At 42.8% G+C, this 12,156-nt stretch overlaps 1 protein-coding gene across 2 annotated transcripts in view; it reads right to left on the bottom strand.

The window, feature by feature from the left end:
• The window catches only part of LOC129851467 (interleukin-17 receptor D-like), a 66,144-nt gene extending 58,698 nt beyond the window's left edge, over positions 1-7,446 (bottom strand). The window contains exon 1 of one of the 2 annotated variants that reach the window (XM_055918025.1): positions 7,106-7,446. In XM_055918025.1, coding sequence (XP_055774000.1) covers positions 7,106-7,225 — 120 coding nt within the window. In that variant the 5' untranslated portion in view covers positions 7,226-7,446. The remainder of the gene's footprint in view (positions 1-7,105) is intronic. The other variant, XM_055918024.1, reaches the window with a different exon arrangement.
• Between the last annotated feature and the right edge of the window lie 4,710 nt (positions 7,447-12,156).

Genomic DNA, 12,156 nt, shown 5'->3' with positions numbered 1-12,156 from the left:
CCCCCTGGTAGATACACAGACAGGGACAGAGGTGTGGCTGACCCCCCTGGTAGATACACAGACAGGGACAGAGGTGTGGCTGACCCCCCTGGTAGATACACAGACAGGGACAGAGGTGTGTCTGACCCCCCTGGTAGATACACAGACGGGGACAGAGGTGTGTCTGACCCCCCTGGTAGATACACAGACGGGGACAGAGGGTGGCTGACCCCCCCTTGTAGATACACAGACAGTGGCAGAGCAGGGCTGGCCCTCTAGAATACACAGCAGACAGGGGCAGAGCAGGGCTGACCCTCTAGAATACACAGCAGACAGGGGCAGAGCAGGGCTGACCCTCTAGAATACACAGCAGACAGGGGCAGAGCAGGGCTGACCCTCTAGAATACACAGCAGACAGGGGCAGAGCAGGGCTGACCCTCTAGAATACACAGCAGACAGGGGCAGAGCAGGGCTGACCCTCTAGAATACACAGCAGACAGGGGCAGAGCAGGGCTGACCCTCTAGAATACACAGCAGACAGGGCTGACCCTCTAGAATACACAGCAGACAGGGGCAGAGCAGGGCTGACCCTCTAGAATACACAGCAGACAGGGCTGACCCTCTAGAATACACAGCAGACAGGGGCAGAGCAGGGCTGACCCTCTAGAATACACAGCAGACAGGGGCAGAGCAGGGCTGACCCTCTAGAATACACAGCAGACAGGGGCAGAGCAGGGCTGACCCTCTAGAATACACAGCAGACAGGGGCAGAGGCTGAGACAAATGAACACATCCTCCCAGGGGGATATCTATGCTGTTGGCCATGTCAAGCAGGAGCAGAGAGGGAGAAACCACATGTCTGGAAGACATTCACTTACTACGGTATTCTGCTCTATTTAAGAATGTTGATTTATATTTGATTGAGGTTGAGAGAGAAGAAAAATGTATGACTGTAGCTGCTGTATAGACATATAATGGTTTCGATTTGACTGACAGAGTAAGAATTTACTTATTAAAAGGATACAGCTGCTGTATAGATCAACTGCTATGGTATAAATTCTGGACAATTTATTACCTGGCTCTCATTGATCCACTGTTAGAAAGCCATTAATGCAATGGATTTAACAAATTATTTAACAATGGATTTAACAATACATTTACCAATGGATTTACAAATGGATTCACAAATGATTTAATGGATTTACAAATGATTTAACAATGGATTTACAAATGATTTAACAATGGATTTACAAATGATTTAACAATGGATTTACAAATGATTTAACAGCTTTATGTCACTAAACTACAGCTATTTCCTTAATAAAACATCAATGTTGCATCCAAGAATTTGATGAATATGATCATGTATTTCCTAATCTTACATTGCTTTGACCAACTTGCATTTGCCATTCAATAAAAGAGTTTGAACCTGTGTCAAGTTCAAACAGGCCTTTCAAAGGGAGGAAGCCATAAAGAAAGGGCAACTTTACACAACAATAAAACTACATTCATTTCCTTTTATAGATGAAAAAGAAGAACACATTTCCTTATCATATGTGAAGTCTTGGAATTTCAGGACTATATGGAAGACTATTGGAAGACTATACTCTTGGACTCAATGACACTTGGAAGACATAGCCGGTGGGCTAAAAGATATCCGAATATAAGACAATGAACAACAGTAGTAAGAAATAAATCCAAAGGTGTTTTTCTAAAGGCGGGACAACTGAGTCATCCAAATGATCCTGATCCAACTGAAGCCATTTGAGGAGCTGAAGGCTTCCAGTCTGTTCTAGTCCTGACCAGCCAGGTTTAGCTGAGAAAGAGCTGATCACATTACAGACACACGCTCGCTCGCACGCACCGACAGACAGAGACAGAGCAAGTAAATGTCTGTATGGTGAGGGACAGTGCTTGTTGGGATATGCAGTGTTGTGTTTCACGCTGTAAGAATGCTCTGCACTACCCTGGGACCTCGATCCAAACCAGGATCCAGGACAATGACTGGGACATCGGCTGCTCCTCTCCATGGAAACCCTAGCATTGATGACGTAATGACTAAGGCAGGGCTGACATTGTAACTAATGTGCATGCAAATACACAAACATCTTAACTCTTCCCTACTTACAATGAACTAACGATATGTAACCCTAATTGTTTAACTCAACCAAATAAAAATAGACATCGAGCCAGCAACTGCTTAGTGAACACAGTGACAATGAGCACAAAAAAGCAGACTACCTTGGTGTAATCTCACTCTGGGCTCTGAGCCTTGGTGTCGTAGTAGTCATAATAAAATGACTGGTCAGTCGGGTCACATTGAAACACAGGAAGGGGACTACCTTCTTGTAACCATCTATCTGACTCTTGAGCCTTTGAAGAGACCACTGTGTAATCTCACGCTGGGGTCTGAGTCTTTGGCAGGAAGTAGGAACTTTCCCCTGGATATCAGATCACTGATGAGGTAAAGAGAAAAGAGCAGATAATTGATGGTAATCACTTCAGTCTGTCAGTCAGACACAGTCCTTACAATTGTGTGTGTGTGTGTGTGTGTGTGTGTGTGTGTGTGTGTGTGTGTGTGTGTGTGTGTGTGTGTGTGTGTGTGTGTGTGTGTGGGTTCTGTGTGTATATGTGTGCGACGGCGCATGTGTGTCCAAACAATTCCACACGGAAGCTAACTTACAGTATTTCTAAGTCTGACCGTTTAATCATTCATTTATTTATTGAATAAGAATTCATTTATAAATGTCTTGCGTAAGACCAGACCAAGCACAACAACAGCTAGACTCTGACCGGCCGATCAACACTGCAGTGCAGTACCCTGGGGAGGTGAACAGACATTCTGGACTTCTAATTCACTTTTAACATACCTCCCGCTTATCAGGGCCAAACAGCCATTCTTCCCTAGCAGCAGGACTCCCTCCCTCCCTGACAATCAAAGGCAGGCAGCCGTGCATCTGAAAGACCCCGGCCTCATTGAGAAAAGCTCCAGGGCGACGGCTCTGTCCCGATTCAAAGCTAGCCAACCAGGGACTTTCCCACAGAACAGAGACAAAACTGCCTACAAGGTTACGAGCTGGTTGGATGGTTTTCAATGCTCCCTCAAAGAGGTGGACATGAATAACTCTAAACCTTGTTATCCCCCCCCCCCCCCCCCACACACGTGAATGGTGCACATGCGCGCGCGCACACACACACACACATACACACACACACACACAGAGAGACAAACTCACAGAATGAACACACACACTCTCTCTCTCTTTCTTCTTTCTCCCTCTCTTCACAGACTGTCAACACTACGAAACAAGCGCACCTCCATCCCTGATATCATTCATCTGCAGCCAGATGTTACAGCCATAAGAAAAAGAGGGAACAAGAGGGTGCTTCTTTCCTTTGAGTTTGAGTAACCTTAAAGCCTTAAAGCCAAAGTGGATGAAAGGAAAAGGTGTCCCACACGTGCAGTCAAGCCAGGGCTGGAAAGGGATCCCAGGGCCACCACTATAAAAGACTTGGCCAGGCCACTGTTTGTGTATGTCTAGAGACATTGTAAAACACTGTCCATTCTTTTTTTTCTTTCCATCCATTTGACAATGTATATCAAGGCATGACTGGGAATCATTGGGACAATGACAGTTGATGAAAATCACACTCGTGTAGCGTTCCACCACCGTGGGAGGCCGTTCCTAATCTTGCTAGAACAAAAGCGGTACCTGCTGCGTGCCGACCCGGTAGTGACAAACCTACTGATTTTACTTGATTTTGAGCCAATCAGAGAGCACGAACCACCTCGTGGGGGAGCCAACACCAAAAAAAATAGGGAATTTTCTCCGCACATCCACGGATGAAGCAGTCACACTTCATATGCAATGTAAGCTACGTGATGGTAGCTAGCTAAGTTCACAGACGCAATGCACACAACACTAAATAATTCCCCCTGGAAAGCTAACCACTAGTATTAACATTACAATTAACTCACAATGGATTAGCTCATTTCCATGAAACAGCTGCCTGTGTTAGCTGCCAAGTTAGTGCTGTGTCCTTAGCTAGTTAGCTATGTTGCGCTAGCTAGCTAGCAAAAAATGTGGCAATGGGCTGGCACTATGGTATTATGGAGAGTGAATTAAATTGTTTCTTCGTCATCTTCCTAGGTAGTTATTTAGCTGTGGCCATCTGGCTAGTATCAACAAGGGCTTTCTACAAAATAGCAACATTAGCGCAGATAGCTACTTAGCTTACATTGGAATCTAGACCATAAACTAATCAACACACACAAACATGCAGTGTCAAACAATGCTACTGCCACCTTCTGGTTTGGAGTATTTTAACAAGGCTGGGTGGCTGACAATTTCCAAGGTCTTTGCTGTGTGAACACAAAAGAGATTGCTAAGTACCGTCGGAAGGGAAACGTTTGACAATCCTACCGGTATGTCTGAGGTTTAAAACAGCGTAGTACTGTGATTAGGGGTGCTGCTATCAATGTTGTTGTTTCCTCTGATCGTATGACTATCCACATATTAGGAAATACAGCAGACCATTGAAACCAATAATAACAGTCTACCAAATCACAAGCAGAACACTATTATTTGTTATTCCAAAGAATTAAACATATCTATCATGAGCAGACCGCTTACTCTTCAAATAGACTAACCTATTTTCCTTATTTCATTTAGTTCTGAGAAACGTTCATGTTAAGTGTATGTTCTATGCTGGATTTTGAAGCGTTTTAACGGGCCCATAGAGGCAAGGCAAACAACTAGCTCATTGTCCCAGGTGGTGGAGGGAATTTCATGTGGTTGTAAGCACCAGGGGAAACCAATACGGGTGATTTCACCTGAGTGCGTCCCAAATGGAACACTAATCCGTTTATAGTGCACTACTTTATCTGGTCAAAAGTAGTGCACTATATAGGGAATAGGGTGCTATTTGGCACACAACACCAGTCTCAGAATTTGTCCAAGAGACCTGTTATAAACTTTATTGATTGCATTGGTCCTCCAGACTTCCTCTGAAACCTAGGATGCAATTCCCAGATATATCTGTTAAGAAGAAGTTACAATCTCCAACTGTCTCCTTCAAACTAATATGTTTCATAGTTTGGCTGATATCACAGTGGCTCCAACTCCACGAACTATAATCATAACTTTACCAGATGTAGGCGAATGGCATTTGATTAAAAGGATTACACAGCTGGTAATATCCATCCAATAAGGAAACCTGGCTTGAGTCGATGTTCTCTTTTTCCTCTCTCTTGTTATTACAGAAATATGGAATATGAATGAAGTGCAGTGTGTATTACAAAAACATCCAAGCAAATCTCCTCCAGAGAGAAATGGGATGGATGGGAATTTTGGCTCATTTTGAAAAAATATAAATGAGTAATCTTCATTCTTAGCGAGCCCCTTGGTGAGGCTGTGACAGAATAGCGCTGAGAGGCAGGGAGTGAGGGATGGAGGGAGGTAAGGAAGGAGCGGAGTTTCGGAGGATAAGCACTTTAATCCCGAGCCAACCTCTGTCCCATGGGACCTCCAGCAGACTTCTGCTGCCCTCTCAATGGGAGACAAGCTCCACTGAATTAAAACACTACACCAACCTCAACATCCACATAACAGTATCCTGCCCGATGCTCATTTTATTTATTTATTTAACTAGGCAAGTCAGATAAGAACAAATTCTTATTTACAATGACGGCCTTCACCAGCCAATCCCGGACGACGCTGGGCCAATTGTGCGCCGTCCTATGGGACTCCCAATCACAGCCGGTTGTGATACAGACTGGATCACAGGGAACAGTGTTGAAAACTCATATTGTGTGTAGGCTATACACACTCCTATGTCCAAACACTTTGCTGCCAATATTATGTCAAATGTTTGAGCTTTTAAGTAGACAATCATGTGGAGGTTTATGTTGTATCAATGGAAGAAAAGTTCAAATGCATATTATAATGAAAACTAAAGCCAGTGTGGGTTCCTCAAAAATAGACTACAAGTGGAGGAGTGTTATATCATGTTGGCATAAAATATGTAGACTTATACAGTCTCTTCGTATAAACTACCTGACACCTGTAGGTTTGTGTATTTAAAACTTCAAGTGTTTCTTTTAGCAACTGTTGATTGAGGACTTGCATCCTAAGAGCTGTTTGAAGCGGCTGTTGAGGGGAGATGGCCTGTGCTTGCAAAGAGGAAATGCCAAGAAATTTTAATTGAGCAAACAGTGGCCTGACTTCCTATAGGAAATCACTTCAAAGGCCACCCGGCCCCCAAGACAGACAATGCATTACGGGTCAATCTCTCACTCAATAGCACATCAGTCAATCACACAACAAAGAAGCAGCCACTGCTGAGGAAAAGATAACAAACAAAAGCAAGGGATGATACTCAGCCCATTTGATAAATAATACAATTGGGTCATTTTACTCATCCATTTTAAATTCTTATCAGCTTCCTCTACTGATTCCATGTCTACTCTCACAACATTATAATGACAATTGGCGAGTGAAATGGGACTGTGCTCAGGTCAAACACATTGCTGGGTATCTGAAAGACCACGGTTTCCCAAACTCGGTTCTGCCCCCGTGTGCGTTTAGGTTTTTGCCCGAGCACTACACAGCTGATTCAAACAATCAAAACTTGATGATACTTTGGTTGTTGTAATTAGCTGTGCAGTGCTAGGGCAAAACCCAAAACGCGCGCCCAGGACCGGACCGAGTTTGGGAAACTCTGTCACACCACTTCTCACTTGCAACAAGTTTCACCTTATACAGTTTCCGGTTGTGGTACAAACTGTCTAGTACTGGCTACATTTTGTTCTATTCGTTCCATATTAATGTAACATGGTTGTGTGTAGATCCGTCATGGGCTTTATTATAAAATATCACAAATCTACAATAATACTGCATATTTAAACCAAAAGCTTATCTGACTTCTTGAAGTATCTTCTTGTTACGTTTTTTTATTCGCCCAAATTATTTAGAAAAAAATATCTAAATAGCTATCATTTCCACAGCTAGGTTAAACAAAACGTCAAAAATGTACGTCAGAATAACTCAAGTCTGTTGAACAAGACTTGACACGCACTTACATAACTTCTAAGACACGACGATAGGCTACGTTTGATGATTTTTACCTTATAGTTGCATTTATCCGAGTTTCCTCTCTTGGTGCCAGTCGCCGGTAATGCAGAGTAGTAGTTGAAAAACAGGAATAAAGTTGTGAGTAGGTAAAATAGTCTCGGTCGCGCAGCCATCCCCTCTAGTCCATGAAGACTATCTGTTCAGACTGTGGAGGTTGAGCCGTCTGTCTCAGAATGTTGTTATCTGTGAAGTCCGAGACGGAGTAGTGTTCCCTGCAAGGTGGGGCTGTGGCTCGTAGCAGCCTACCTACAGCTATTGAGAGACCACTGCTGAAGTTGGATGGCAAAAAGTTAGTAGGCTATTTGGCAGGTCCGGTGTTGTGCCGAAAATGTTCCCTCTGCCAGAATTATCCCCCCTTCTAATTTCCTTAATTTTGTGGCTAGAGTCAAATACATTCTGTGACACACATGAGAGTCAAATATTTTCTATAGAACAAACTTCACGTCAGGATAGGCAACCGAAATGAATAATTAATGTATGTGTGTTGTTATTAAACATAGAGGGAGTAAAATGTTGGCAAGCAATAAACATTTCAGATCAACTATGGCTGAATTTTTATCCTTACAAAAATACTAGTCGAATAAGACATGTGAGAGATGACGAGATGTTGAATAGATTTATTTATGGAAGAATACAAAAATTCAGTAGCGGATTTACAGTTGAAGTTGGAAGTTTACATACACTTGAGCCAAATACATTTAATCTCAGTTTCACAATTCCTGACATTTAATCCTAGTAAACATTCTCGGTCTTAGGTCAGTTAGGATCACCACTTTATGTAATGTAAAATGTCAGAATAATAGTAGAGAGGCTGATTTATTTCAGATTTTATTTCTTTCATCACATTCCCAGTGGGTCAGAAGTTCACATACACTAAATTAATATTTGGTAGCATTTCCTTTAAATTGTTTAACTTGGGTCAAACGTTTCAGGTAGCCTTCCACAAGCTGTCCTGCTGACAGAGCTATTGTAACTGAGTCAGGTTTGTAGGCCTCCTTGCTCGCACACGCTTTTTCAGTTCTGCCCACACATTTTCTATAGGATGGGACTATAGGATGGGACATTTTCTATAGGACTTTGTTGTCCTTAAGCCATTTTGCCACAACTTTGGAAGTATGCTTGTTGTCATTGTCCATTTGGAAGACCAATTTGTGACCAAGCTTTAACTTCCTGACTGATGTCTTGAGATGTTGCTTCAATATATCCACATAATTTTCACTCCTCATGATGCCATCTATTTTGTGAAGTGCACCAGTCCCTCCTGCAGCAAAGCACCCCCACAACATGATGCTGCCACCCCCATGCTTCACGGTTGGGATGGTGTTCTTCGGCTTGCCAGCATCCCCCTTTTTCCTCCAAACATAACGATGGTCATTATGGCCAAACAGTTCTATTTTTGTTTCATAAGAACAAAAAGTAGGATCTGTTTCCCCATGTGCAGTTGCAAACCGTAGTCTGGCTTTTTTATGGCAGTTTTGGAGCAGTGGCTTCTTCCTTGCTGAGCGGCCTTTCAGATTATGTCGATATAGGACTCGTTTTACTGTGGATATAGATACTTTTGTACCTGTTTCCTCCAGCATCTTCACAAGGTCCTTTGCTGTTGTTCTGGGATTGATTTGCACTTTTCCCACCAAAGTATGTTCATCTCTAGGAGACAGAACGTGTCTTCTTCCTGAGCGGTATGGCGGCTGCGTGGTTCTATGGTGTTTATACTTGCATACTATTGTTTTTACAGATGAACGTGGTACCTTCAGACTTGAACCAGACTTGTGGAAGTCTACAATTTATTTTCTAAGGTCTTGGCTGATTTATTCTGATTTTTCCATGATGTCAAGGAAAGAGGCACTGAGTTTGAAGGTAGGCCTTGAAATACATCCACAGGTACACCTCCAATTGACTCAAATTATGTCAATTAGCCTATCAGAATCTTCTAAAGCCATGACATCCTTTTCTGGAATTTTCCAAGCTGTTTAAAGACACAGTCAACTTAGTGTATGTAAACTTTTGACCCAATGGAATTGTGATACAGTGAATTATAAGTGAAATAATCTATCTGTAAACAATTGTTGGAAAAATTACTTGTGTCATGAACAAAGTAGATGTCCTAACCGACTTGCCAAAACTGTAGTTTGTTAACAAGACATTTGTGGAGTGTTTGAAAAACGAGTTTTAATGTCTCCAAACTAAGTGTATGTAAACTTCAGACTTCAACTGTAGGTACAGGCCGGGGGCGGATCCGGGCACCACCTGGTGCGGGCTGGGGAGTGCGCGAGGGCTGAAGGGGGGGCTCGCCCAGGGCGCCATACAAGCTAGAACTGCCACATACACTTGAAACAAATAGCCAAACCGAAAACTGCAGACAAAAATGTTTTCTGCTACTAAGATCAGTGAAATGTAGGCTAAACTGACAACAGAGTGAAGAGCAGAAATCTCAACTAGCAAGCAAGTCGCAGCAATGAAGAACACGAAGGGGGGGATTCTGACAGGGGGGAGATTTTTGGCACAACACTGGCTACATGCATAAGTGACATAAGCAGTTGCTTAGGGCCCCCTGAATTAGTTTTTACGGGGACTCAATTTACTGCCGAGCTCGAATAGTAGAATACACAAGTTGTAAGTTCAAATTTGGTTATGCATCAGCAGTTTTTATTTTGTTTTGTCAGTCACTAGCTAGGTTTCCATTGGTGACAGATTTTCATGGGAACATTAAAAAAACACAGAAAGAAAATATGCGCATTTTCCCACCAGTGGTGTGTTTCCACCTAACTGACTTCTGGATAAAAATCGTAGTGTACACTTTTATTTTTTCTCTTAAGTTTTCTTCTACCGCATAAAAATCGGAAGTTCAATGTGTTTCCATCCCATTTTCAATTATACCGATATTTTTTTTGCAAAAACTGTTATGGCCTGCTATGGTCTTGGCACGTGTGCCTTAGCCAATAGCTCACAGATACAGTGCAGGTAGGCTAGTCTGCATGATGACATTATTATGGATAGCCTAAGAGCAAGAATATCTGTATTTGTCAAACGGCAGTCAAGCATGGATCATCATGCCACTAGAATAAGACCCTAGATATTTATTGGAAAGGAGCATCAAAATCACTGTGCACTTTTGCTTCTGTCCCTCTCCTCGCCCCGAACCAGGGACCCTCTGCACACATCAACAACTGCCTCCCACGAAGCATCTTTACCCATCGCACCACAAAATCCGCAGCCCTTGCAGAGCAAGGGGAACAACTACCTCATGGTCTCAGGGCGAGTGACGTCACCAATTGAAAAGCTATTAGCGCACACCCCGCTAACTAGCTAGCCATGTCACACCGGTTACACTCACCCCCCTTTTGACCTCCTCCTTTTCCACAGCAACCAGTGTTCTGGTTTCCTCTCCTCTCCCCTACCTGGGCTCAAACCAGGGACCCTTTGCACACATCAACAACAGCCTCCCACAAAGCATCATTACCCATCGCTCCACAAAATCTGCGGCCCTTGCAGAGCAAGGGGAACAACTACCTCATGGTCTCAGGGCGAGTGACGTCACCGATTGAAACGCTATTAGCGCGCACCCCACTAACTAGCTAGCCATTTCACACCGGTTACACTTTCACCACCCTGTAAAGTTCATCATAACTAATTTCATCTTTAGCCAAATAATCTGCATGGTTTCCTGAGTCGTAGTGGGAGGACCACCATATCATAGCGTGACTCCAAGTTAACTTCGATATAACAACAACAAAAAATGCCCTCTTGGTGGGGGGCCCCCTAACCAAATATCGCTTAGGGACCCCAAAAGGCTGGAGCGGCCCTGCTATTTGGTCACTTTGTTGCCACCCACCTCAAAATGTGATCTTGTTCTTTGACTCTGGAATTGTTTAAAATTAAGTGTGTCCATCTGAATAAGCCCTTTCACACAGGACTCTCAGAAATCTCCAAGAAAGTTTCTGTGAAGTTACCTGCTTATAAGCTCAGGTATTCGCCCCTTTCAACCTGTAATGATATGTATTGGAGGGCCCCTAGGCTCTTAAGCAAGGGTATCAAACACTGGCAAAATGTTGACTCCTATGGTTTAAAACCTAAAATGTTTAAGTATCCATCATTTTCAAGTAGGCTACCAGTATGTGTATTTTCTTTTCATAATTAAGGTGACACAGAAAACATAGAAACAAGTGGCTCTCCTACTGACCAAGTTTCTCAGATTTCTATTGAAATATGATGTGGAGATCAAAGTGGGAATTGACTCAGAACCTTATGGGAAAGTGATGCATTTGGGACAGTATCTGTGCAGTTACACCCATCTCCCCTTTCAGGAGATCTGGTGTCTCCATTGAAGTCATCATGAAAAAAAATCCTCTTTGTTGCATCATGAAAGCTGAGCATTGCACGCATTTTTGCACACTTCACACACTAACCGCCCAGTAGCCTGCATGTGGGCAAAATCAATTCACAATCTTTGTGGCAAAAAATATCAACATTTATCAATGTAGCATACAGATGGTGAGTTCAAGTTGGGTTGTCACTAGTTAACACAGCCACAAATACATAAATCTCACCTATTTCTACAATTTAGCTTCTTAAAATCTGATTTTAAACCTAATCCCACTGCTAACCTTATGCCTAACTCTAACCTTAAATTCAAACCAAAAAGCTATTTTTTGTTTTTTTTGTAATGAATTTTTGGATATATGGAACCTTCAAGTTGGGAGGATAAAGACTGGACTGTGTGTGAAGGGTAGAAGTGAGAGAGAGAGTGTGAAGGGTAGAGGTGAGAGACAGACGGAGAGAGAGAGAGATTGTGAAGTGTAGAAATGAGAGCCCCTTTGAATTTTTTTATTTATTTTATTTCACCTTTATTTAACCAGGTAGGCAAATTGAGAACACGTTCTCACTTACAATTGCGACCTGGCAATTGACCTGAATTGAATTGAATTGAATTGAATTGAATTGAATTGAATTGAGAGAGAGAGAGAGAGAGAGAGAGAGAGAGAGAGAGAGAGAGAGAGAGAGAGAGAGAGAGAGAGAGAGAGAGAGAGAGAGAGAGAGAGAGAGA

Source organism: Salvelinus fontinalis, chromosome 3, assembly GCF_029448725.1.
Source record: "Salvelinus fontinalis isolate EN_2023a chromosome 3, ASM2944872v1, whole genome shotgun sequence".
Lineage (NCBI taxonomy): Eukaryota > Metazoa > Chordata > Actinopteri > Salmoniformes > Salmonidae > Salvelinus > Salvelinus fontinalis.
Note: the sequence above shows the minus strand (reverse complement) of the source record. Positions and strands in the feature narration are given on the sequence as shown.